Source organism: Dermacentor variabilis, chromosome 10 (assembly GCF_050947875.1).
Source record: "Dermacentor variabilis isolate Ectoservices chromosome 10, ASM5094787v1, whole genome shotgun sequence".
Classification (NCBI taxonomy): domain Eukaryota; kingdom Metazoa; phylum Arthropoda; class Arachnida; order Ixodida; family Ixodidae; genus Dermacentor; species Dermacentor variabilis.
Genome location: NC_134577.1, coordinates 27764924 through 27788540, shown reverse-complemented (window position 1 = coordinate 27788540; position 23617 = coordinate 27764924). Strand labels below are relative to the sequence as shown.

Sequence of the window (23617 nt, the reverse complement as noted above, 5' to 3'; positions counted from 1 at the left end):
AGAATAACAATGCGATGCCGCAAAGTAAGAGAACTCGGAAAGCTTTTTGTGGTAGCAGTTAAACAGACACACGAAATACATTCTTCGTGGCACCGCCGCTGTTCGTATAGTCCAGGGATTGAGGCCGCCGGCGCGGCCCACTAGTGAAATGTTTAACTGTCTCCATGGACGTGCAGTGCGTTTCACTGCGAAAACGGCGAAGCCGATTGGGCACACCGTCACGTTACGCACAACCGGATCCGCAGCTCAGTCACGGCAGTGTCCTAGCTTCCGCAGATGGAGTTTTCTGCGCGAAAACGTTCTCGTTCATGCCTAGCAACTCCGTGCATACCCCGACGTGGTGCATATACTCCTTAGGTGCACATTCGCACTGGTCTTCTTGGAACAGGCCGTAAATGTTACCCTAAATTATCGAAATAATTCATTGGGCGCTCACAAACAACTGCTCGCACCAGCATCGTTTGCTTCTTCGAGAGGCCGGCTCTTCGCAATCGGCTCGTAGATGTAGGGAGTAACGCCGAACTGCTCAGAAAAACGCAGTCTCTCTAAATTTTCCGTTACCTCTTAATTTTCCATTACAGCACGAAACTACCTGGCACCGCGCTTCATGTGTAGCGGCAGCGGTCGGTCACTAGAGTTGACGTCACGAGGCGCCCGACCAAGCTGGGCGTGTCCGCTGCTGCACTTTGCGTCGAAGTAAAATATATTTGCGCTTTCTTTCGCTCAATTTTGATACGATATTCGAATTCAGAGGGTTGAAAACCATTATGTACACATGTTCACTCATTTTTTCTGGAAAACCTTTCAGCTTCCCTTTAATACGCCAAATGTCTCGGCGTCTTCGTTGTTTCAGAAGCACCCTTGAGATTTGAGCCTTATTTTTCGTTGAAGGAGAGGAGCGGGTGAGCGGCAGTACTGCTCGCCCGCGCCACTCCTAGTACTGCGGGTGTCTGCTGTGGTAAAGGGGCCACAAATAATTCCCCCAAAACGTTTTTGTCTCTTGCAGCTGAACTGATTTTGGCATCTATAAACAGTAGCAGTGACCCTTGCGATGATTTTTACGCCTACGTTTGCAATGGCTGGAAAGATGCACACCCCATTCCTGAAGACTCACCATTCGCAAATTCTTTCGTGGAGATAACGTTGAAAGTGAAGCAGGACTTAAGAGGTAGGCACTACGTATATGTATATATGTATACCTTCTGTGTGGTTCAATTGTTTGCTTCAATTTAGACTGAGGTCCCAAGGACTTCTGTTCAAAAATTCAGTAGCCATCGTCATCATCAGTACCACCACTCCAGTTAGGTCCACTGCACTATTAGCACTTGCCTTCAAGATCTTTAATTTCTCCTGTTCTTCGACATCATACAGCCACCAATTCGGCAACGTAATCGACTAAATGGGAACGAACGGAAGGATATTTTCCTCATAAGTGTTCGGTATTCATAGCACCAAATGTTTACTTCCTGCAATCCTGAAACACCCGCCGCGGTTGCTCAGTGGCTATGGTGTTCGGCTGTTGAGCACGAGGTCGCGAGATCGAAGCCCGGCCACGGCGGCCGCATTTCGACGGGGGCGAAATGCGAAAACACCCATGTACTTAGATTTAGGTGCACGTTAAAGAACCCCTGGTGGTCAAAATTTCCGGAGTCCTCCACTACGGCATGCCTCATAATCAGAAAGTGGTTTTGGCACGTAAAACCTCATAATTTAATTTTTTTAATCCTAAAACACATTTCGAAGGTAAAGTAGATGCACACATTATATAGACCAAACTTTCGTACACACAAGACAATTGAGCGCTTATCTTGCGTCTACTTTCCCGTGTTTCGGGTGATATTATTAATTTTACAGGTATAGAATGGAGTGGGTGTTTGAAGGACATAAATATCCCGAGACCACCGGAGAAGCTTCCCTGAAATGGACAAAAGTAGGCTTGGTACCGTGGTGAGCTGAACGTACGCATAATACAAGAGCAGGATCACAGCAAAACGAGACTCCTATTCATAGGATCCTATTCTTCAAAGCGAGAACATTCTTTGTTGCTTTCGACAGCTCCTAGGAGATTTTAACACCAATGGGCTTCCAGAAATTGACCTGCGTTGATTGTACCAAGAAGGGCGTCGTCTTGAAGATCACTAATTGTCAGAGCAGACAGTGAAGTGTCACGAATTTTGTGTTGCAGAATCTTTTAGGAGACATTCGGTAAGGCCGATAATGAGAGCTATAAATGGGTGTAGTTGATCCTCAGCTAATAGCATGCGTTCTGGGTATCATAACTACAGGTTGACTGCCAGGTAAAAACTGTCGCTGAAGCTTCAAGCCATTAGCAATCTCCAATTTGCCTTGTGTCCGTTTTCAACCCGTCGACAGAAATTTTGGGAAACCTCCCTGTTGTGCCTGAAGCCAGGACCGCCAGGGAAAAAGCAGCGGTTGCATATCAAGCATGCATGAAAAGCGGTAAGTGAATGGTAAACTAAAACCAATTTTTAAATCGATGCTTTATCGGCATGCCCTCCAGAACCCTCCTGACCATGAATGCTGGGTGCTGCTGCTGTCCTGCTCAATAGCTATCACTTAAAATGTTAGAAATACGTGCCCGATGGTGGAACCTAGCCTTGGTACTTCAGCAAAGCATCCCGATGCTCTAACCATTAGGCCACAATCGGACGTACACTTCTGTTGTGCCGACGCCAGCTAGGTATTTGGGATGGTTTCCACATGTGTCTGATTGCGTAGTATGGCTGCGCGAGAGCATATGCATGGGTGTCGGTTTGCTTTGCGTCAGAGATGCAGAAATGAAGTGGGCGAATTTACAGCATTTGACTAGGCACTTCGCGAAACGTTCGCCTTACATAAATTTCAAAATGTGCGTTGTGTCTGCAGATTTTCTTTCTGTGATGCCGTCATGCCTCGTCGTGTAAAAGCTTAAAAAGGAACGGCAGAGCGCATCTCGCGATGACTGTATGCGTCAATGCGATTAGCATTCAAACGATGCAGCGACAAACCGTTCATCAGAGGTGCCTTATTGAGACCACGGTTGGGGTCATCCTGAAATTATCACTGTTTTAGCTATATGTGGCATACGGCGCCTCCGGGATCGGCCTACATTTTTATGACCCTCGCTCTCCAGGGTCGACCATTACCATGAGCATGACGGCATGAAAACAACTGTGTGACAGCAATGGAATGACGGAGGAGGCATGACATCCATGAAATGGCGACGACGGCATGATGGCAAAAGAATGTGTATTGTTAAATGTTGACGATAGCACAAAAATATCAGCGCGAAGGGCGGAAACACAACGGGATCATGATGAGTGCATTACGACGACTCTTTGACAACAATGGCTTGATGTCGAAGGCGTGATTACCATGGCATGACGACGATTTCATGATGAAGCTGTAATGACGGCAACTCAACGACCACAATGGCATTACCACGCCGGCATCAAAGCCGGTGTATGACGACGAGTGCATGGCGACGGTGTAATGAAGACGATGGCATGACAACGATGCATAAGAGCGAATGAATCGCGACAGCATAATTCATGTGTAATGGCAAAAAAGGAATGATGCCGAAGGAAGGACAAAGGCGGTAGTATGACGACGGCAGGGTGATAATTGGATGATATTTCTGAAATGATCGCAATAGTACGACGACGGCACGATGATAGTGCGATGACGGTGACAGTATGACAACAAGGGCATGACGACAGCATGACGACGAATGTTTGGCGATGAAGCCATGACGACAAAGGCATGACGAGAATCGAACGACAAAGATGGAAAACCAAGGATGGAACGACCATGATGGCATCACTATCAACGGGATGAAAATCAATACATGACGAGTATAGGACTGTAGGACTGTATAGTACTATATGACAACGAAAGTATGACAGCCGCTGTATGAGGACAATGGCAACATAAAAGCGGTGTCATCACAATTCAGTGAGCACAGCATTATTATGATAGAATGAAGATGAAGGTACGACGTTGCAGGAAAGACAAATGCGATATATCGACAAAGGCATGAAGACGAATGGATGATAGCTCAGCACAATGCGTTGGCGGGCTACTTGGTGCGAATCCTTAATTACATTGTTTAGCACGAAAGGAAAAAATGATGTCAGTTCACAGAAGCGCCTTGTCTTTTCGTCTTTCTTGTGTCCGTTGTTTCGCGCTAAACAAATTGTGGAAAATTGGATGACATTTCTGAATTGATGATGATCGTACGAAAGCAGCGTGACCACGATGACATGACGTCAATGAGACGAACACGATGACATAACGACGCTGACGTGACAATGACGGCATGGCCAAAGTCGAATGATGAAGCTGGACTGACGACGATGGAAGACCATGATGGCAACACCGACAAGCATCTTGGGTCGCTGGGTAGGCGTAAGAAGATTAGATAGATAGATAGATAGATAGATAGACAGATAGATAGATAGATAGATAGATAGATAGATAGATAGATAGATAGATAGATAGATAGATAGATAGATAGACAGACAGACAGACAGACAGACAAACAGATAGACAGATAGATAGATAGATAGATAGATAGATAGATAGATAGATAGATAGATAGATAGATAGATAGATAGATAGATAGATAGATAGATAGATATAGATATAGATAGATACATAGATAGATAGATAGACAGACAGACAGACAGACAGACAGACAGATAGATAGATAGATAGATAGATAGATAGATAGATAGATAGATAGATAGATAGATAGATAGATAGATAGATAGATAGATAGATAGATGCAACCAAACTCGCTTAAAAAGTATATGACTGCGCGGAAAGCAGCAAAGTACAATCTTCGATGAAGAATACGGCGATTGCACAAAAACAGCAGCCACCCATGCGCATTTAGTAAAAGGACAATTCATAGTCATTCATCATTAACAATACATATTGCGAATTCTTGACATAGAATATGCTTGCAAGTGTGCCCCTGACATCTACTGCCCACTTACTTCGTTTTGCGCAGTCTTACTTCAGTCATGTTTTCAGACTATTTCTGTTGTGCGAAGGCTATGAGCACACCAGCTGTTTAGACTCGTTTCTTTGATTCTATCGCCTCATGTATTCAGTTCGTTATTCGCGAAATGCTCCTCCTTGTATGTTCGTAGGAAACGACGAAATAGAAAGCCTTAGTGCCGTTCGGCGACTGCTGCAGTCGAATGGACTTGGACGATGGCCAATTCTGGACGGTGAAGACATCGACGATCATGGAGAGCTTGAAGACGTGATAAAGACGACTGGGCTAGCATCTTTTTTTGCAGTTGATGTCGCCAAGGACATGGATGACCTGACACGCCACATCCTTCAGGTGCACGCTCCTACTTTTCATTAATATTCCTGTTTCTCATTACTGTTCTTGCACCTTGCGAATTTCTGCCGATATTGTCATCATTAGTATTTTATTTTTTGAAGTTGTCACTTAATTCGCTCTCACTCTCCAAGGAGTTAGCTATCGAGTCATCTCTATTCATATAGATAGCCTTTAGAAAGTTAGGTGTTATGCAGGATACTACAGCACACTACGGCGGATGTTCCATAAACTCGGAAGCTTGCTTTCATAAGATTTCGTACTTGTTTCCTTAGTTGCTCCACGTTTCTTTCGGGTAGGTGCCATGATTTATTTTATTTTAGTATTTCTTTTTAAATACTGAGATCTCACGCAGAATATATTAAAGTGTACATAGCAAATTGCCACGCACAATGCCAAACAAAATGCGAAAGAGGAACAATGCAGGCAAGAAACCTAATTATTAAGATATTTTGGTTGAAGAATTAGTACGTGACAAAACAATTAGTAATACTTGCAGGGAAGAAGAAAAAAGATGTAATGTTTCTCGAATGGAGATTATCTGGATTACGATATCATCAAGAAGGGACATTCCCTTTGGTGATACCAAGCCTGCATTTCATAAAGCCATTTGGCCTGATTCCGCCAGGTCGTACCTCTCATCATGGGTGCTTGTGTGAGCCGTGTTCTCTGTATATCCTCGGCTTTTCCCACCGTTAAAGAGAGCGTATTGAATCGCTCAACATTTAAGCATGTGCTCTGGAAGACCGCAAAATCCATGAAGTTGCCGTTCTCAAGCTTTTATCAATCGACCGATGAAACCAACAGTTGATGGACTCGCATGTCAATTCGGACAATCTGACTAATTTACGCAATTTTGCACTGACCTTACTTTTCTTGCCACAGCTGGGCCAGAAAAGAGAAAATAGCCTCGAGTCCCTCATTCATGGTTCAATGAACCTAGTGAGTACCTTGGCCGATGCGTTCTTCGGCGTGACGAAAACTGCGGCGAGACTGCTGAGACCAAATGCCACCGACGAGCAGCTGGAAACGTACGCCAACAAGACACTGTCATTCATGGCAGAACTGCGCGCGGTACGAAATATTCAAAAGTTCTTTTCGTGCATTTTATAAAAAAATAAATTGAGTAAGCTATAATGGGGAAGAAGCCGCAGTGGTGTAGGTACGTGAAACGCCTTGTGCGTGCTGCTTAGTGCGTATGGGAACTATGGTATAAAAATGACTTTAATTAAAACAGAAGAGACATTTATTCACCCCTTACAAGGCTGATATGCCTAAATTGTTATACAACTGGTAGGGGTCCTAAAGTATAATCTAGGGATAATACTTCATAGCTATTCTTATTGGGTCGGCCATAATCAAAGGTGTTGGGGTGGTTTGGCATTCCTATTTCTTACAGCCAAAGTCTCTTCGCGCCATTTCTGGGCCCGACGCCACGAATGTGGGGGATCCGTAGCCGAGCAATTGTCAAAATGTTCTTCAAGTTCCAAACTTGTAAGCCATGTAACTTTGATAAGCACAGGTTTTTGACGTATTGTACCAACCATAGCAGAGTTCTCTCGACCACTTGACTACACCCGCTCGGATTGATAAACGTACGGCCGAGAAATGCCTCTCTGAACGCTCAGCGAGAGGGTAAATTTAGTTTCGATAACGGTGACATTTGTGTTCGCGACACAGACCTCATAAAGCAATGGCTTCTTTCCTCTACACAACCATACCCAAGTGAGGCGCATTTGTAGCACACAGAGCAGCTTTCGTACGCAGAGTAGCATCGGTAGCACACAGAAGGGGTAGCACACAGGGTAGTAGCTTTCGTTACACACAGAACGTCACATGCGGTTTTATCAAGCTACTCCCCCGTTAAAAATCGTGTGACGGCAGCTCTAATCAGATGTTTTCAGTTGGTAAATGCTAGATTGGTACACATCGTAAACGAGATAGAAATATTCAAATAAACGTCTATTTGAAGTATCCAAAAATTTGTACAATATTAACATGATATGGCATCCGTATGCTCACTATATACTCGCATGAGCGCTGATGTCTTGAACAATTATTTAGGTAATGGTAACATTTGAGTAACACTGCCAATGAAACGTTAAGCTTGCACAAATCGAACAAGTTATTATGACCTTTCTGTCAACCAAAGGTGGCAGACGTGCATGCGGTAAGCTATAGCCGTGAACAGACAACAGACAAATGCAAGAATCGCACGATGAAATTGAACGTTACCACCGATCAAGGGTCCTGGCAGCTCGAACGACTGAAGTACACATTTCCTACGAATGTATGAACAATTGTGGTGACCGCTTCGAATGCAGCACATAAAAACGCGCGGGACCAGGCCGTCTGAAACTGTACAGAGTTTCGTACTGTGGCCTCGGGTACTTTGGAACATCGTAAACAAGGAGGAGTTTTATTTAGAAAGACTGGCTATCTGGCCTATTATGGCATGAGCGAGGATGGGACGAGATATAGAGAAAAGAACCATAATTAATATATTTCGCCTAAATTTCACAGAAATTGTAACGACTATATGATCATGTAATGCGCTTGTGTTTCCATTTAAAAGGACGAAAATTATCTCTTTAGCTTCTCGTATTACTTTAGCCGGCTGAAGACAAGTACAGGTTACTAATCTTACGCTTATTACAGGTGCAACAGCCGCCCGAAGAGACGCGCCAAGCAAGGAACAATTATCGAAAGGCCACCATAGAAGAATTTCAGAGAGAAATTTTCGGTGTGAGTGCCATTTACTTTCACTTGAGCTGCAGTTTTGCTCTTAGCCGGACATTGAATACGATGCCTCATGCAGCAGAAAACAAATAAAAACAAATAGAATGCAGCTTCTATGCTTGAAAGCGGCACACCGATATGCTTTTGAATAAAGGAACGAACTAATATTACTGCCGGAAAACGGTTGGCGGGACAAGGAAACAAAGCACAATTCTTCCGTTTGCAATAGAAGAAATGCTTATAAGAACTGCAAATGGAAGAGAGCGCCAATCGTGCCACATTTGGCTCAAATAATTTCAGTTAGCGAATTGATTATATATTGCACACGCTAAAGGAATGCCCACGTCAAATTATTGTAAGTACACGCGATTACTTGCTTTGTTTTCCCAGTACCCCTGAAAAATAAAAGTAAACTCGGACAGAAACAAAAGCTGATAATCCTGAAGAACAATGCAGTAGTTCAACCGTTAAGCCTTGGTAAAAATAAAATCAGCATGATAAAAATATTGCGGGAAGTTGTTTTATTACCTAAATATGCGAAATAATATTCCTGTTGATTCACCCTGAACAGCCTTTAGAACAATATCTCAACATTCTTGCAGCTTGATCTGCTCAAAGTCATCGGGAATGAATTCGCCAAAGTAAATATCACAATTCCCAAGGAAGAAAAGATTGTCGTTAACGCCATTCAACCCGTCAACGCCACCGTGCAAGTTTACCTCCAAGCAGACCTGTGAGTACTTGCTTTCAAATCCGTAGAGAACATGGGCACAAAGAAACGCAGCTAATCAAATGTCGTCTGAGCTTTTTGAAGTGTTATCACTCTTAAATCTGCATGCGGGCTCAGGTAGTTGAACATATTATGACAGAGTGCTACTCCTTGCATAATAGCGTTACCTCTGTTGGGGTGTCCCGACTCTAGTAAATTTACTTATTTTACTGCAGGAAAAGTTTTAAGGTATGCCTTGCAAATGAATGGACACTGTAAGGGTTCTTGCTGTTGGGAAATGTAATGGATGGCGTTTAAAAGGAGAACAGTTGTTTCTCTTTTGGAAAGACGATGGTCATAGCTTAGATAACGTCTGCAATTGAGGGATATAAACAAAATGCCACGTTACATTCGCTATATGAACCATCACGGATGTTATCAAATGAGGGGACTGAATGTCTACTTGATTGCGATTCTCAGAGTGTAATGAACGATCAACAACAACAACAATAGAGTGGAGAAACGGAACCTCAGGGGAAGAAGACCTCTTTTCAATCCAGCTTTTAACCCAGTATCATGCAACAGATATTGCAAAAATAATAAGTGACAAGAGTGAAAAAAAGAAAACACAAAAATAAGGTACTAGACTGAGTAGAGAAAGTTAAAACGTACCTTCCTTGAGAACTTAACAGTTATGGTTTAGTGACATTTTCATTAAGGTCACGCTTTCAGAAAGCATTTGCTTACGTGAATAATACTGTCCAATGGCGTTGCGGGATCGTTTAGAAAGCTCCATTTTTTAAAACCAAGACCCCTGAAACTCATAAGAACATCACTTGAGGAGGAAGTGTCAGTTCACGGTCTTTTTTTTAAACAAAGTGAAGCACGGAAATTATAAAGCAAGATAAATAGGTATTTCAATGTTTTCCTTCTGCAGTTAAAATTAAACGGGCAATCGGAAAATAAAAGCAAAAGCAAAAAGACAGCAAAGTGTGCTACTTCTGAATGTACGCACGAAGCCATATATCTAGTTGAATTTGTTACGTGCGCATGTGTTACGCACAGCAATTCGAATCAAGCGCTAGTTTCATAGAGAGAGGCATTGCTACAAACAAATGCCAATATTTTGGCGCTGCTATGGTGGGTTTTCTTTCAGGGATGATTGAAAGTATAATAACAGAGAGAAGTGATGTAAAGAAATACAGAGATGCTAGAGAGAGGTAGTTCTGGTTGGCTGCGAAAAATTGGTAGCCCATGGATAAAAAGGGAAAGAGGGCGTAAGCCGGCGTGAAATGAAAGGAGTCAAGCACGAGCAAAATATACCGCGTACGCAATGCAGTAATAGCAGGTGACCTTCTCAAAACCTATCATGTAGGCCCGTAGACCTCGTAAACATTAAGAGTGCAAGTGTAGCGGCCGGTGTGGAGTTCCTTTAGAATCACTGACCTAGAACCTTTTGTTCGAATTGTGGATGATTGTTCACTTTATTTAGCTATGCGGAGTTTCAGTATAGAGCCCGAAAAACGGCTGGACACGCTATAAGACAGCGGTTAGAAAATGCGCATGTACACACATTCCGAAGCTTCGCATTTCATAGAGGTACACAGGCAAGCACTTGTATTTAGCATTGTGGATTTTGCATGAGTAGCGTAACAATGCGGCGGGTCAGGAAAGCCAGCCATGGCTGTTAAGTAGCCCTTGATACTTTCATTTCACCCCAACAGCCAATAATTGTTATCAGTGAGACCAGCAGTCTGATGTGAGTGTGGTCGGCCTAAAACAATACGTTCCCACTGTCTTGATTTCAACCTACCAGACCTCGCTACAACACAGAGTTGGTCATGCTGCCTTAGTCAATTGTTGACGACGCGGAACGCTCTATTAATGACCTCATCGATAACATCTGCTTAGCGGGACCGTAGCCGTACTGCGATCGTCCTCGTAAAAGGGTCAAATGATGTGCTAAGGCTCTCTAATGCACCGCAATAACACCTTGTGCATTTCAAGTAACCCGCCAATGAAGCGCTACCGCTAATCTTTCGGTCTCGTTTCCTCTTCGTGATCAGTGACACGGTGTACAACTACGTCGGTTTCACGAAGGTCACCGACCTACTTCAGCTAGCGTCCAAAGAGTTTGCAGCACTGGTTGCACGCATGCTCCAGATGGCGATGGGTGTCCATGAAGCGCCCCGCTGGAAGCAGTGCGTCGGCCACGTGGAGCGAATTATGACGGACACCGTCGGACGACTCTACACGGAGCACCGATTGACAAAAGAAGCGAAAAATGAGGTAACTGCGCCTACTTGCTTTACTCAAGGCAACTAATGTTCTACAGGGGTACTAACAAGACGCAGTATTTGCAGATAATACCAGACTTAATTTTAAAAAATGACGAACTCAAGTGAGCCGAGAGTGATGAGTCAGGATCGATCGACAACGACAACAACAAGAACAACAAAAAGCAGCAGCTATGTCCAAAAAGCAGCGAAGTATTAGACAACTACACGTAGCTTCGTAGTTTGATCAGCTGTATAAATTGCTGCAAACATTCGCTTACGAATGAATTAACGAGCATGGTGTTAATTTGGCCCAGCGAAACAAGGACAGATTTCTTTAGATGACCGTAAGCATTCACTGTCACAACACTGTCGTGATGAAGAGTACAGGCCTCGGGAAGCGAACGCCTAGGGCTGGCTCTCGCTTCCACGCGTGTCAGACATCTGAGATCAGGTGACCTCCTACATTAGGCGCGTGGCAAGGCAGCGCTCATTAGGCGCCCAGCACTACAGGCTCGGAGAGCGTTTGTACCTGCCGCACATCACCTAGAAGATACGGTATGTGGCTGCGCGCATGCGTTCAGCCATGCAGACATTTATGCGCAGCCACAGCCAGGGTAGAAATGGAGGTGCGTGCTCATTTGCACACCCTTCCTCTTGCGCGCGCTTGATCACGTAACCTCAAATACTGTGCACGCGGCAGAACGACATGCATAAAACCACCATCCTCCTCGGCTTACCCTCGTACGTTTTTACTGACCCTTCAGCAAAACGAAGCGCGAGGCATGGTCATATCGCATTCTGACTTTACACAGAACTTCTAAGAGCCAGGGACGCCGATGGTGACGACGGTGTGTCCATATAATTAGTATGGCAACAAAAATTAAAATGGGTGGCCTCCAGACACCACGTCCTAATTAAAGATCGTGAACAGGAGCCAGGGATGACGAAGATTTTGGCAGTGTCTGCGACCTGCTAACTAACTGTTCACCGATAAAAAGGCGGGCACCTATATGGCCTAAAGAAGGGGAAAAAATTGAAGGACGATTAAGCCTCACCTTTAAGAGTAGAACGCGATTGCATTGGAAGATCTCTGACTACTCTCAGGCTTCCCTGGAACTGGACCTTACGTAACCTTAATTTTTACTGGGAAACGCTGGCGGCAATTGCTATGCAGGAAAGCGAGCTTCCTGGTAGAAACGCGGCCTCTTACGTGGACCTATCCCGGAGATTGTGCAGAGCAGTACCGAAAAATCCCATAATTTTCTGCTTTCTGTTGTTGTTTCGCACTCTTAATAGTTGAGTATGTGAAGTTATAACATAAAAGGCATGCATCACCTGTGTCTTGTTCCATGATATTTGTTTGTACGCTGTCATCAAAATTCTCAGGGAATCCTTTGTCAAGAATGTAAGACAAGGATGAGCAACTTTAGTGGGAATGGTATGGAAATATAACCCGCCTATACCAGATGTCATATAGCATATAAGCATACCATTTACCAAAGAACACCACTAAACACGATCTAAAATTATGACGCAGATGAACGACACGTGTCCGTAAACATCCTCTCGGATTAGTTTACTCATTGTGCTGGTATTCTGCATTCGCTGTGAGTTACAGGGCGTTAAATAAATGATATTCTTCTAGCTAAACCATGCACTGACTCGTTCAAGCTGCAGTTTAGAAAAATGTTACCACTTTTCAGTGAGTGTAGTTTGTTTCTCGCATTACTTAGCTGTTTCGACCAGAATAAGTTCCACGTGCGGGAGTAAACGTGATACCCGTCAAGAATAAGTTCGACGTCCCCAGCTACGCCACTCATCAGGAGTCTGATCCGCCGCGGTGAAATAAACGCATTCTCTGTCAAAGCTATGATGAATACCAAGTGTTTGCCGTAGCCGTAAGAGAAGGCGCTATTGATCAGTGGCAGCGGAACAACGAATTGTCGAACTGACGCAGCAGACGATTCGCACGTCGAACATACTCTGGATGAAAATGAAAAGTAATAATTCGAAACATTGTAATAAAGAAAACTAGCTGCAAAGTACCAATCTGCGAAGTTTCAGCACGAATCAGCGAGTGGATAAGCTGGAAATGTGTTATATAATTGGCGTTCCCATTTGTGGAACATGCAGGGCTTAAAAGAAATTAGTTGGTTTTGATATATACTTCATTTACCTGATATCTTGTTGCTTTTTAGGGGCAGAGGCTGGTGCGAGAGATTGGGTTGTCTTATTATGATCGCCTGCAACACATTGACTGGATGGATGGAGAAACGCGACGAAAAGCCAGGGAAAAAGTAGGTATCGATTTTGAAGCTTCCTGTGTTTCTTCATCTGCTTAAGAAGTACTCGCGTCTAGAATTTCTCTTGAGATCGCTACCTCCTTCGAAAGCTTTGGATACTTTCGGAAAAAGAGTCCAATTTCATTGGATAACGGTTGCGCGTCCAAACGGGTACGAAACAAAATGTCAAAAATAGATACGAGCATAAAAGACACCTGGATGCTCCCGTATTTTACACAAGAAAGCATACGTGAATAAGAATTATGTACGAACGGTTTCTTACTAAAAATCCGGCGCAGTTGGTAAAATAGAGCACTGCACCATGGCCGTACAGGGCTATGTGCAATAGCTGCTGTGTTATTTGGGGACGTAAATATTCCTTCCACTGTGGTATAACACAAGCTTTAGTTCCTGCTACCGGAGCTGGTGTGCGCGCCAATATCTTCATGTTTGAGGGAAGAATACCGAGAATTACACTGCATCCTAAGTGTTCTAACAATAATATAAGCGCAGGAAAGGTGCTTTATTTGTCCAATTCGTAACGTCACCCTTAAGGGATACGTTTTGAGCGATGACGTGTACAAATGACAGCGAAGTAACCAAAGCAACCTTACAAAAAAAATGTCACAAAGTGTTACAAAGTAAACATCACCATAGATCTGACAGACGACAAGCAAACTACATGAAACAAACTCTATTAGCGATGGCTATGAAATTCACGTGTTAAATATTTCAGTACTGACCTGAAGGTCAGAATATATAGTGTATAGCTTCCGTATACTGTTCTCTTTGGGCGCAGGTGTGGTTTGAGCTCACTGTCCTTCACAATTGTTTTTTTGTCGTGGCCTTAGGGGTAAGGGTATTAACTTTGGTACAAACAACCACCATTCTGGGTGTAAATACGTAAAGAGTAAATTCAAGGCATCTCAGCGTGCAAGAAGTCAGACATTTTTCAAACCCACACAAAAATTTTCATTATAATGATTGCTCCATGCCGGTGAGAAGAGATTTAGGATCACGGTAAGTAACTGCTAATCGTGTGAATATTTCTGAAATATTGTACAGCGCACTCTTTATTACCGAGATGTCACCGTAGAGCCCCTTCAGTAGTCATTTACATGGAATACTTGAAAAGTGCGTATTTCGAAACGTATATTAAGTTCTATATATAGCGCCAATCGCGTAATAACCCCTCTTGGACTAAGGTCATGCGAGTAGTTAAAGTTTAGCACTCCCTTGGTAGATTACCCTACTACATATTTGTTGCTGTTGCAGTTGAATTTGCTGTTCCTCAGAAAAGTACTCTCTTACTCATTGAAATGCTCAAAAAGTCCTGCGAGTGCCCAAGGAACATATCTTATTCTGTCCTCTGCTGTCCTATAGGCCACCTAAACCCATCAACGCGTTCAACCAGTCAAAACACAGAAACGATAAAACAATCCATGTAACAGTAATTTATGTACATACTACAGGTGATAATTTTTTGCAAGCAGCAAGCGAAGTAATTGGATGGACACTTGGCTGTTAAATTTCAGTGATGCTTTCACTGAAATAAGGTACAGCTTAGAGTTTATCTGGAATGGTGGCGCTGTGCCCGAGGCCCCTGCAAGTGATGTTCCCGAAAGTAATCGACACAGAATGTAGCCACTATGCTCCGAGTATGCTGCACGCGTGTATTTATTTCAGGTTGTCCCTTCGTAAGTTCACTCTGTAAATGCGGAAAAGCTAGCCGAATGAGTACACTTTATCTGCTCCTTTTCATTTTGGCTCTATCGCAGCTGTGGAAAATGACCTCTAGGGTTGCTTATCCTGAGACGTTCCTCAACGATGAGTATATCAACAGCAAGTACAACGAGGTGAGTGCCATCGTGAAACAATTTCTCATCTACACACAAAAAAAGTGCAATGATATGGTAATCAGCGTTTCTTAGTTGGACCACTTGTTTCCTGTAGAATCTTCGCTGTGAAAAAAAAGACCCTTAAAGAACCAGTTTGAAAAAAATTTTTCCCCCATTTCGAAAGGAACTTTTTGCATTCGAATAATTTCTTAGCGATGACAAAAATCTACGTTGCAACTAAATTCTCCGTAATCTCTGATAATTTCAGTGACAATGTAATACACTTTGTTCGTGGCTCTAGCTTTGTCAATTTCGTTTTGGGAGCTGATGGTTGCATTAGATTATTTTCTTAGCCTTCTTTGTGTGTTTCATAGAGAAGCACGCAACATTCTTAATTCATTAATTTTGCTTAAGAAGCTCTCTCACACATTATCTTTCAGGTTGGCATAATAAGCAAAGACGAAGACTTTCTAGAGATCTCCAATAAATTTCAGCAAGCAGATTATGCAAGAATGCTGCGGCGACTTCGGCAGTCTATTCGCAAGAAAGATGAGTGTGTGCTATTTGATGATTCTTGTATGGTAGCAGTCTACTTGCGATATGATGTCGCCAGTAGTTCTCTACCGTGCGTTGGTACAATAATGCATCATGGGATACGAATGGATGTATTGGGCAGTGGTGTCCCGTAACTGCAATTAGTTTGATGTGCTGTCTTAATCATGTGTTCTGTAATCATTTTGATCATTCGATGCCGCAATTTCAGGGTAAGCAACATTTATAGAACACCACGTGAATGAGCACGCTTAAGGTGTCTTCAGTTAGTGGCCACTGCACTGACAAGGATTTACCAAATTAATATCATCTCATGTTTTTTGTGCCGTCTTCTAGATGGAGCATTGGCGCTGCAGAGGATGCAAATGCGTACTACTCTCCTGAGACAAATGAAATAAGTAAGTTCGAGTTGAACCATCTTTCTTGAAACATGGTGCCTTGTCTTTGCGGATATACGAATGCTGAACATGCTTGGCGTGCAGTTTGATTAAGGTCTGTTGTGTACGGAAAAGGGTTGGTACTAATGATTTGCACTTATACATGGGACAGTCATACCTGGAGGTATACTTCGTGAACCTTTCTTCCAAGAAGGCCTTCCAGAGTAAGTGATTCATGATTATTCATAAAGATGGTGCCTCCTGAAAAAAAAGAACTTTTTATTTATAGTGAGATGCAGCACTTGACCTTTTGTATGGTTGCGTTTAAACACTATTACGTTCATATGCGCCGAAAGGTTCTTCCACAGCACCTATGTTTTGCCACCACAACATATGCTCGTTTGATTTCCCCATATACATAAAGAATTCTGCATAATGAGGGTTAGAGTGTCCATGCAAGGCATCACAAAATTGAAAGACTGATTCCAAGTGAACTACCCATTCTTCAACCAGATTGAAAACCCTGAAGCAGGAGTGTGTTTTTTTAATCATGTTAGTTCAGAGAGAAAAAAGAATTAGGGTGTTGCTTTGTAAAAAATGACTACTCACCTTGCAGCTTATGAGCGCAGTTAGCCATGGAAAATGCAGCATTTCATAACTGTAGGACAAAGCTAGGTTATTGTGCACTTGTTTTTGATTGCCTATATTGTCTATATTAGATTGGTGTTCGGCACGGTCAAAACAAATAATATTGCTTTTGGGAGTATAAGGCGATGTAAATGCTAGGTAACTGCTAAGGTTTTACATATAAGGCTCGCACAATAATCTATTACGTTGAAAAGCTCACTTGGAATGTCCTTATACCTTTTTAATTTTCGCACAACCAATGTCCTGCATCGAGAATGTTTCCAGATACCCCGAACCTGCAGCAAAACACCTGCTTTCTTAAAAAGTCAAATGATCTTTTGTATGTTCTCATTAACTCACGCAGATATGTGAACCTTGGAGCAATTGGGTCAATCATTGGCCACGAAATAACGCACGGCTATGATGATCAAGGTGAGAAATCCTCTTCCCATAGAGCTGCATTCTTTCAAAAGAAGTTGACCAGTTCGACAACAAGCCGTTCTCGCTGTAACGTTTTTGAAATGTAAAACGGTGCAGTTATTACTGTTCTCAAGCATTAACTAGTTTTAACAATAGCTGACGTGGTACAACAAGATATTTTTCAAATACTTGCCACATGAACACAGTGCGAAGTTAGCATTGCTCGTCAGCGGTTTCAGCAAATATGAACACGATAGATTCATCAATAACTTTTAGTGAGACTCCAGAAATGTGCTGTAGAAACGTGTTCCCACTCATCGGGGAGTGGTGTTCAGAGAGACTGATCCAATGTAACACAGCGAACGCTGCGACATGCGGATGTTCTGGTGGGTCATTAGACAATGCAAGGTTCTTTTTGTTGTTCTAGTTGACGATCGCACCGTCCATAACGGCACCTTTGTGAAATTGAAATGTAGGTGGCGGAATTTTTCTAAACAATATTTTTGATCAAAGGTTCTCAGTACGATGGTGAAGGACGCATTGTCGACTGGTGGAGCAACAAAACGGAACAGAAATTCAACGAAAAGAAAGAATGTTTCATCAAGCAATACGGAAGCATGGTCAATCCGGTCACCAACGAGACGGTATGCGCTATTCACATGGGTATTTCTTTTACCTAAATGTGGCACTTTTTAGGTCCATGGAGAGAACACTGTGGGAGAAAATATCGCGGACAATGGAGGAGTACGTGTCGCCTTTGCGGTAGGTATATCAATGCGGCATGTTCCTTTCCACATGTCTTTGGGATATCTAGTAAAATGGCTTTTTGGAGTCGCGCTCCAGAATACTGGTTATATAGCATGAGAAATTATTTGTAGGCGCATCTGAACTGAGCACGCACGCCTCTACCTGTAGCTCCTCCTTTTTTAAAATAATAATCTGTTCAGCATACTGCGTAATTCTTTACTGAAACGGCTTTCCTTGCCATGTCATCAATAATGCCGAAGCTGTACTTTTGACCTGGGGCCCTATAACGTAAAACGATTGTAATATGTTTTTATTCCAATCTCCCGACGTCAAATGTGCGTAACCACTGACGCTAGCATCGTGCGGTCACCCCCAGGATTGTCTCAACAGACTAATCAAACGCTCGCCTCATTCATAGGAGATCACTTTGCTTTAAAAATTAATAACATTGCCTACACTGAGCGCCTTGTCTTATCTAATTGGCTCACAAGAGGCAAGGGGCACGCTGAAATGGAGAGGAATTCGATGGGGCCGAGCCACTGCAGTGAAAATTGATAATCGGATGAAGAGGCTGGTGCCGGCGTCTGTGATTGGTCCGCTTTCCCTTACTTAGCTTACGGTGGCTCGTCGACAATCGCTGCGGCATGCAACAGAAGCTTAAGAATTACGCTAAAAGGGATCCTCAGCGTAGAAGAGTTGGGAGAACGAGGTCTTAAACGTGCCGCAACTGCTCGGAAACGTTACACGGCCATGCAAAAAGTTTTATTACGCGCAAAAAACCCGTGCTCTCCGGCAGGTGCGAGTAGCCAGTGCGTGAGCGATCGGCGGAAGCCATCTTTTATTCCTTTCGGAAAGGGGCAGCCTGCGGCTATTCAAAAAAAAAAGAAGTTTTGTTCGGCATATTAATGCCTCTTTAACGCGTACACGTCACTTTGATGCGGTAAGTTTTTCCGGTTTTGTGACGTCGCCTTACAGGCAGGTGAAGTGGCTGCAGCCCGAAAATTTTTGATCAATAGCCAAGGGCTAACCGCGAAAAGGCGTCGAATCCGAAATACTTATTTTTCTTTTGTTCTGTCAAATCAAGCATAATCAGTGTGTACACGTCATATCAGATGGGGAGCTATTGCGGTTTTAGTGACGTCGCGTGAAAGACAGGTGAAGTGGGGCTGGCCCAAAAATGTTTCTGACCAATCGCGGAGGGCTGATTGCAGAATCGAGATTGAAAAGTTTGGAATAGTTTTACGTTATAGCGCCCCTAGCTTCGTCCTTTTCTTTTTGTGGTCCTTTTGTGTGTTTCATGGCACGTGCAATCTTCTTCGCCTTCTATGAGACGGCGCAAGTGCTACCGCCAGCGCTCTTTGCTTTCATCTTCAGCGAAACCTTGCACCAATTGTCGAATTGCTGATTGCACAATCGGAATATAAAAGTTTGGAATAGCTTTACGTTATAGCGCCCCTTCTGAGTTCTAGCGTTGTGCTAAAGACTGGTGTTCTGTTCCGAATTCCTAAAAACCAAAGCAGTTTGTTCCGAAAGTTTCATTACATGTCTCTAAAACAATGAACAGAATTATTTCAATGTCCACAAAGTGTGTACCTAACGTTTTTCAAGGTGCTCATAACGATATAACTAAGTATATAAACAGTTTCCGGTGTACGTGATAGCCGAAATCTTTTCATGATTGACACGAAATTTAACTGAACAAATCATACCACTTCAATTTATTGAACTTTTTGACACACCAGTAGGTATTGAACTTGTTGAAATATCCTTGAAGAGTACAACAAGCTAGTGAAGTTGTCGCACCAGACAGTGCCGAATAAAAAATGGCATCACAGTGCACCGAAGTTGAAGCTACAGAGAACTCGCACCCGCTGTGTTGTAAGCATTTCTTTTTGTTTTGTTTTTCTATCAGACTTACCAGCGTATGTCAGAGTCTACTGGTGAGCAAATTATGCCAGGCCTTGAGAACTTTTCTCCAGAACAGATTTTCTTCATATCCTATGCACTGGTGGGTCAACAGCATTAGGAATGCGCCTTTCAAGGCGCCCTAATCGTTATTATTTCGCTCACTTCCTGTTGAACTCCTATACACAACTTTCTTTCTGCTCAATTACTAGGTGTGGTGTTCATCCGAGCGCACAGAAGCAAATTCAATAATAATGACAGATGTTCACAGTCCAAGCAACTACAGGTATGTTTGGTTCTTCAAGAGGCGACACAGCCCATACTGCACGAAAAGTTTACTTTGCTAATGTAATAGCCGGACTTCTTTTATGGATTAGTGCGCACAACAGAATAAGCAGCCGTTGGGCAACTGTAACGGAGCAGCATAGCATCGGTCGCATTTCACTGGTCATATATACGGGAGACACGGAAAAAATGTTTCTTTCAACTTACAGTATTCATCGTTGTGCAACCTATTTGAAGAGGTTGCAAAGGCGATACACCCCCTGTAGGGAAATCTGCCCCGTCTCTATAGGTGAAAAGGACTAGCCTCATAAAAATAATATAACGGCCTTATAATAACAGACAATGAAGAAGGGAAATCCACTAGCCCGCGGTATTAAAGAAACGCACTGATTACTATTCTTGTTCATCCGTGCTTGTGGCCCCTACGTTTCTGGCATCGCGAGCATATGTTACTTCAGTGTGAAAGAAGCATGCAAAACCTTGTCGTATTTTGGTGAAAGTGTCATGAATGCATATAGAAAGTGTCTGAAGCACCGTGCCGTCTTAGAAAAGATGACTAGCGTTTAGTGATAGATTCAGAGAAACATTTTCTTTGAGCTAGAGATGAAGAGAAATTGTTAAAGTTGTGGCTACAAAATTTAACAGTGCCATGCAACCTTGACGACGCAAGCCCGCAGTTATCGCAATCATGTCATGAGCCAACTTGTGAGCCCTGGAACAAAGGACAGGCGAGAGACTTGAAATCCATGCAGTTTATTAGTGCTATTAATTCCTTTTTAAGATAAACTTGTTCGCATTTGCGCCAAGCGCTGCACAATGTCAGCGCATTGTTAACTGTAAATTATATATTAAACTTGTACAAAGAATTAACGAATTTTATGGAGCCTGCAATACAGCATGGCCCCTATTTATTTTTATCAGCAGCGGTGATCTGCGCAGTGAGGCGAACGATTTGTTTTGACAACAAAATTCTTCCTTAAAGTTCCCGCGGCACCATTTTTGAGGTAGCATTTGCTCAAGTAATGATGCTTGCCGTCCCTTGCTAACCTTGATACACTGTTTGAGACCGCTGCTTCACGTTTTCTGTCAAATGTTAATTTGTTCAATTGGCATAGTTTTAATCACAACGTTCGCAGTTGGATACAACACCTAGAAACATATGATGAGATATCTTTTTAATAGGCACCAGTCGAATACGTAGAAATTCTTGATGCATAAAAGAAAAAAAATCTTTACAGTGTTATTTTAAATAATATGTGAAGGGCATAAACTATGAAATGCCCGATGGTACAAATGCAGCATGCTATTCCGTGCCAGTAGGGCTGTTTGTGCCGTCAGATTATCCTTTAATGTGGTTTATTTAGGTGGGCAGGAAAAAGAACAGCCAGCCTATGCAGTGTAATCTGCAAGGAGAGTATGTGAAACATGTTATAGATAAATGTGCGAGACTTTCTGGTGTTTACCCTACTAGTACTCTCGGGACGTTGAACGATTAACGTCAAGGCCATGTGGTAAAGGCAAATAAAAGTAGAGATTTAAAAAATAACGTATCCAGTTCACTAAACGTCTTTGTAATAGGGAAGTGCAACCAACATACCCGTTAACGACACAGAAATGAGTGGTGAGAACCAATCTTCAGTTGAACTTTTTAAGTGGTTTTTTGAAGCAGATATGAAAGTTTTTAGCAAGGTTAACCGTGTCTTAACTGATATTACGGTTGCTACGCATACATTCCCCTTCCGCAACCCAAAATATTCAAAACTAGTGCTCAGAGACCTTCACTCGTAACTAAGCATGCAGACGACGTAGAAGTTAAAAATTTTCATTCACACTTTTTTTCATTTCATTTCAGAGTGAACATTCCGCTGCGGAACTTTGAGGAATTTTCATCGGCGTTCGACTGTGGACAAGGCACATCAATGCATTCACCGCCCCAAGAAAAGTGTGTTTTGTGGTAGCGCGACAACTTCAACTGCCGTCATGTTGCAAATGAATGTTCTGGCACTGCATTGAAAGAATTACGCCTCGTTATGCCACCTTCTATTTAACATTTAGTTTCTTTCCATTATTACTGCTGATTGACTGATTTTCCATTATGCGTAGGAATGATGCATACACGGTACGCAGCTGGAGCATTTAAATGTCTGATAGGCTCATAGCTTATTAGTGCTTGCTTGAAAACATTGCGCCACAGACCCAATGTATGGACACGATAAATTGCATGTCCTTAAGATAAACAGGCTTTGGTTTACTTTTACCTGAAATGGTTCAAACAGCTCCCGCCACATAATATTACAGTATACAAAGTTCACAAGCGGGTGCAGGTAATTGTAACAATGAACATCGGATATTTGGAGCCGGACTTGGCCGACTGGTCACAGGAAGATGGAGGCTTCAAGGGATCATTCGTGACCGAACCTGCTTTATGTTGGAAAGCATCAGCCTGTAACCAACTTTTTGACAAAATAACTCGTATTTGTCTACCCAATAGTGGCGTCCATCAAGGTAAGTGCTGCTGAAAAGTACTTTGGCCTTGCCCGAGACAAGCCACTTTGTCGAAGTGTTGGCTGCAGGCTGAGATTTCTCTTTGCTGTTGATCACGAACTGTTGATAACTGTTGCAGAGTGCTAATTATTATATTTATCTAGCAGCCTATGAGGGCCTTATGGCTACTATTTCAATACTAGAATACTAGAATACTCCTCTGCCATATATTGCTCTCCTCCTCACCTCCCCCCTCCCCCCAAGAAATGATCAGACTAAGACGAGAGAACTCGCAACACACCAATACCATACATTCAAGGTGTTTGCTTTCATTCTACCAGGCCACTAGTTTTAAAAATTGCAAATACCTATGCCCCTGCTCACCTCCTTTGGTGAGCCAAGTTGGAAGCTCAAATAAACGAAAAGCTAATATCACAACTTAATTTCGACTACTTCGTGGGCAACTGCATTCTTGAAATTCTCGAACCGCAAGCATGCTTATTCATCTCACCTTTGTACCATAAAACAGAGATATGTCCCTTCTTTCTCAACTTGTTTTCATACCACACTGACATTTGCCCGGGTCAGTTTAATGAAACCACTAATTTCAGCGTGCTATTATTTTTTTTTGCCTTTAGGTAGCAGAGATATACCACACGGAAAAAGAACTGGAGTGAACGCCACGAACTTTCCGCAGCTCTACCGTGTTATTCTGCCAAGGCTCCCCAAAGAATGCGTTAAGGTCATCAATGAGTGTTAGTATTCAAAAGTCGCGTTCACATTCGTAATGTTAATGCCTTTAATCACGTCACCGATATCTTCTGGAGGATGAGCCATAAGGTCAAGTTTCTATCAGTGGGAAAATCTGCTCTTAGTCATATTGAACAGATGAAAGTAAAACCATTCGGGCAAAGCAAAAGAAATCAGCAGAATCATTCAGCGTGCTCAATCACTGAGTAATTTAAACTCCAATCTTTCAAGGAAGAGAATCATTCATGGGGCCGTAACATTCATATG

The 23617-nt window shown here is 42.8% G+C and overlaps 1 protein-coding gene across 1 annotated transcript; it reads left to right on the top strand.

Annotated features, from left to right (window-relative positions):
- Nucleotides 1-14: 14 nt before the first annotated feature.
- LOC142559969 (neprilysin-1-like) lies at nucleotides 15-23617 on the top strand. Its single transcript, XM_075671687.1, has 20 exons — nucleotides 15-24; nucleotides 1007-1168; nucleotides 2374-2460; nucleotides 5157-5356; nucleotides 6242-6430; nucleotides 8015-8101; nucleotides 8698-8828; nucleotides 10871-11093; nucleotides 13282-13380; nucleotides 15144-15221; nucleotides 15644-15756; nucleotides 16092-16153; nucleotides 16305-16356; nucleotides 17124-17191; nucleotides 17693-17823; nucleotides 17876-17941; nucleotides 19839-19934; nucleotides 20044-20117; nucleotides 21969-22058; nucleotides 23239-23617. The coding sequence occupies exons 1-20, from the start codon at nucleotides 15-17 to the stop codon at nucleotides 23240-23242; spliced, it is 2022 nt and encodes a 673-aa protein (XP_075527802.1). The 3' UTR covers nucleotides 23243-23617.

What these genes read in the sequence shown, in the direction of transcription:
- LOC142559969 (XM_075671687.1), top strand. An exon ending in TTCAGAGAGAAATTTTCGGT is followed by an intron (nt 8,102 to 8,697) that starts GTGAGTGCCATT and finishes ACATTCTTGCAG; the next exon opens with CTTGATCTGCTCAAAGTCAT. An exon ending in TCTTCATATCCTATGCACTG is followed by an intron (nt 19,935 to 20,043) that starts GTGGGTCAACAG and finishes CTCAATTACTAG; the next exon opens with GTGTGGTGTTCATCCGAGCG.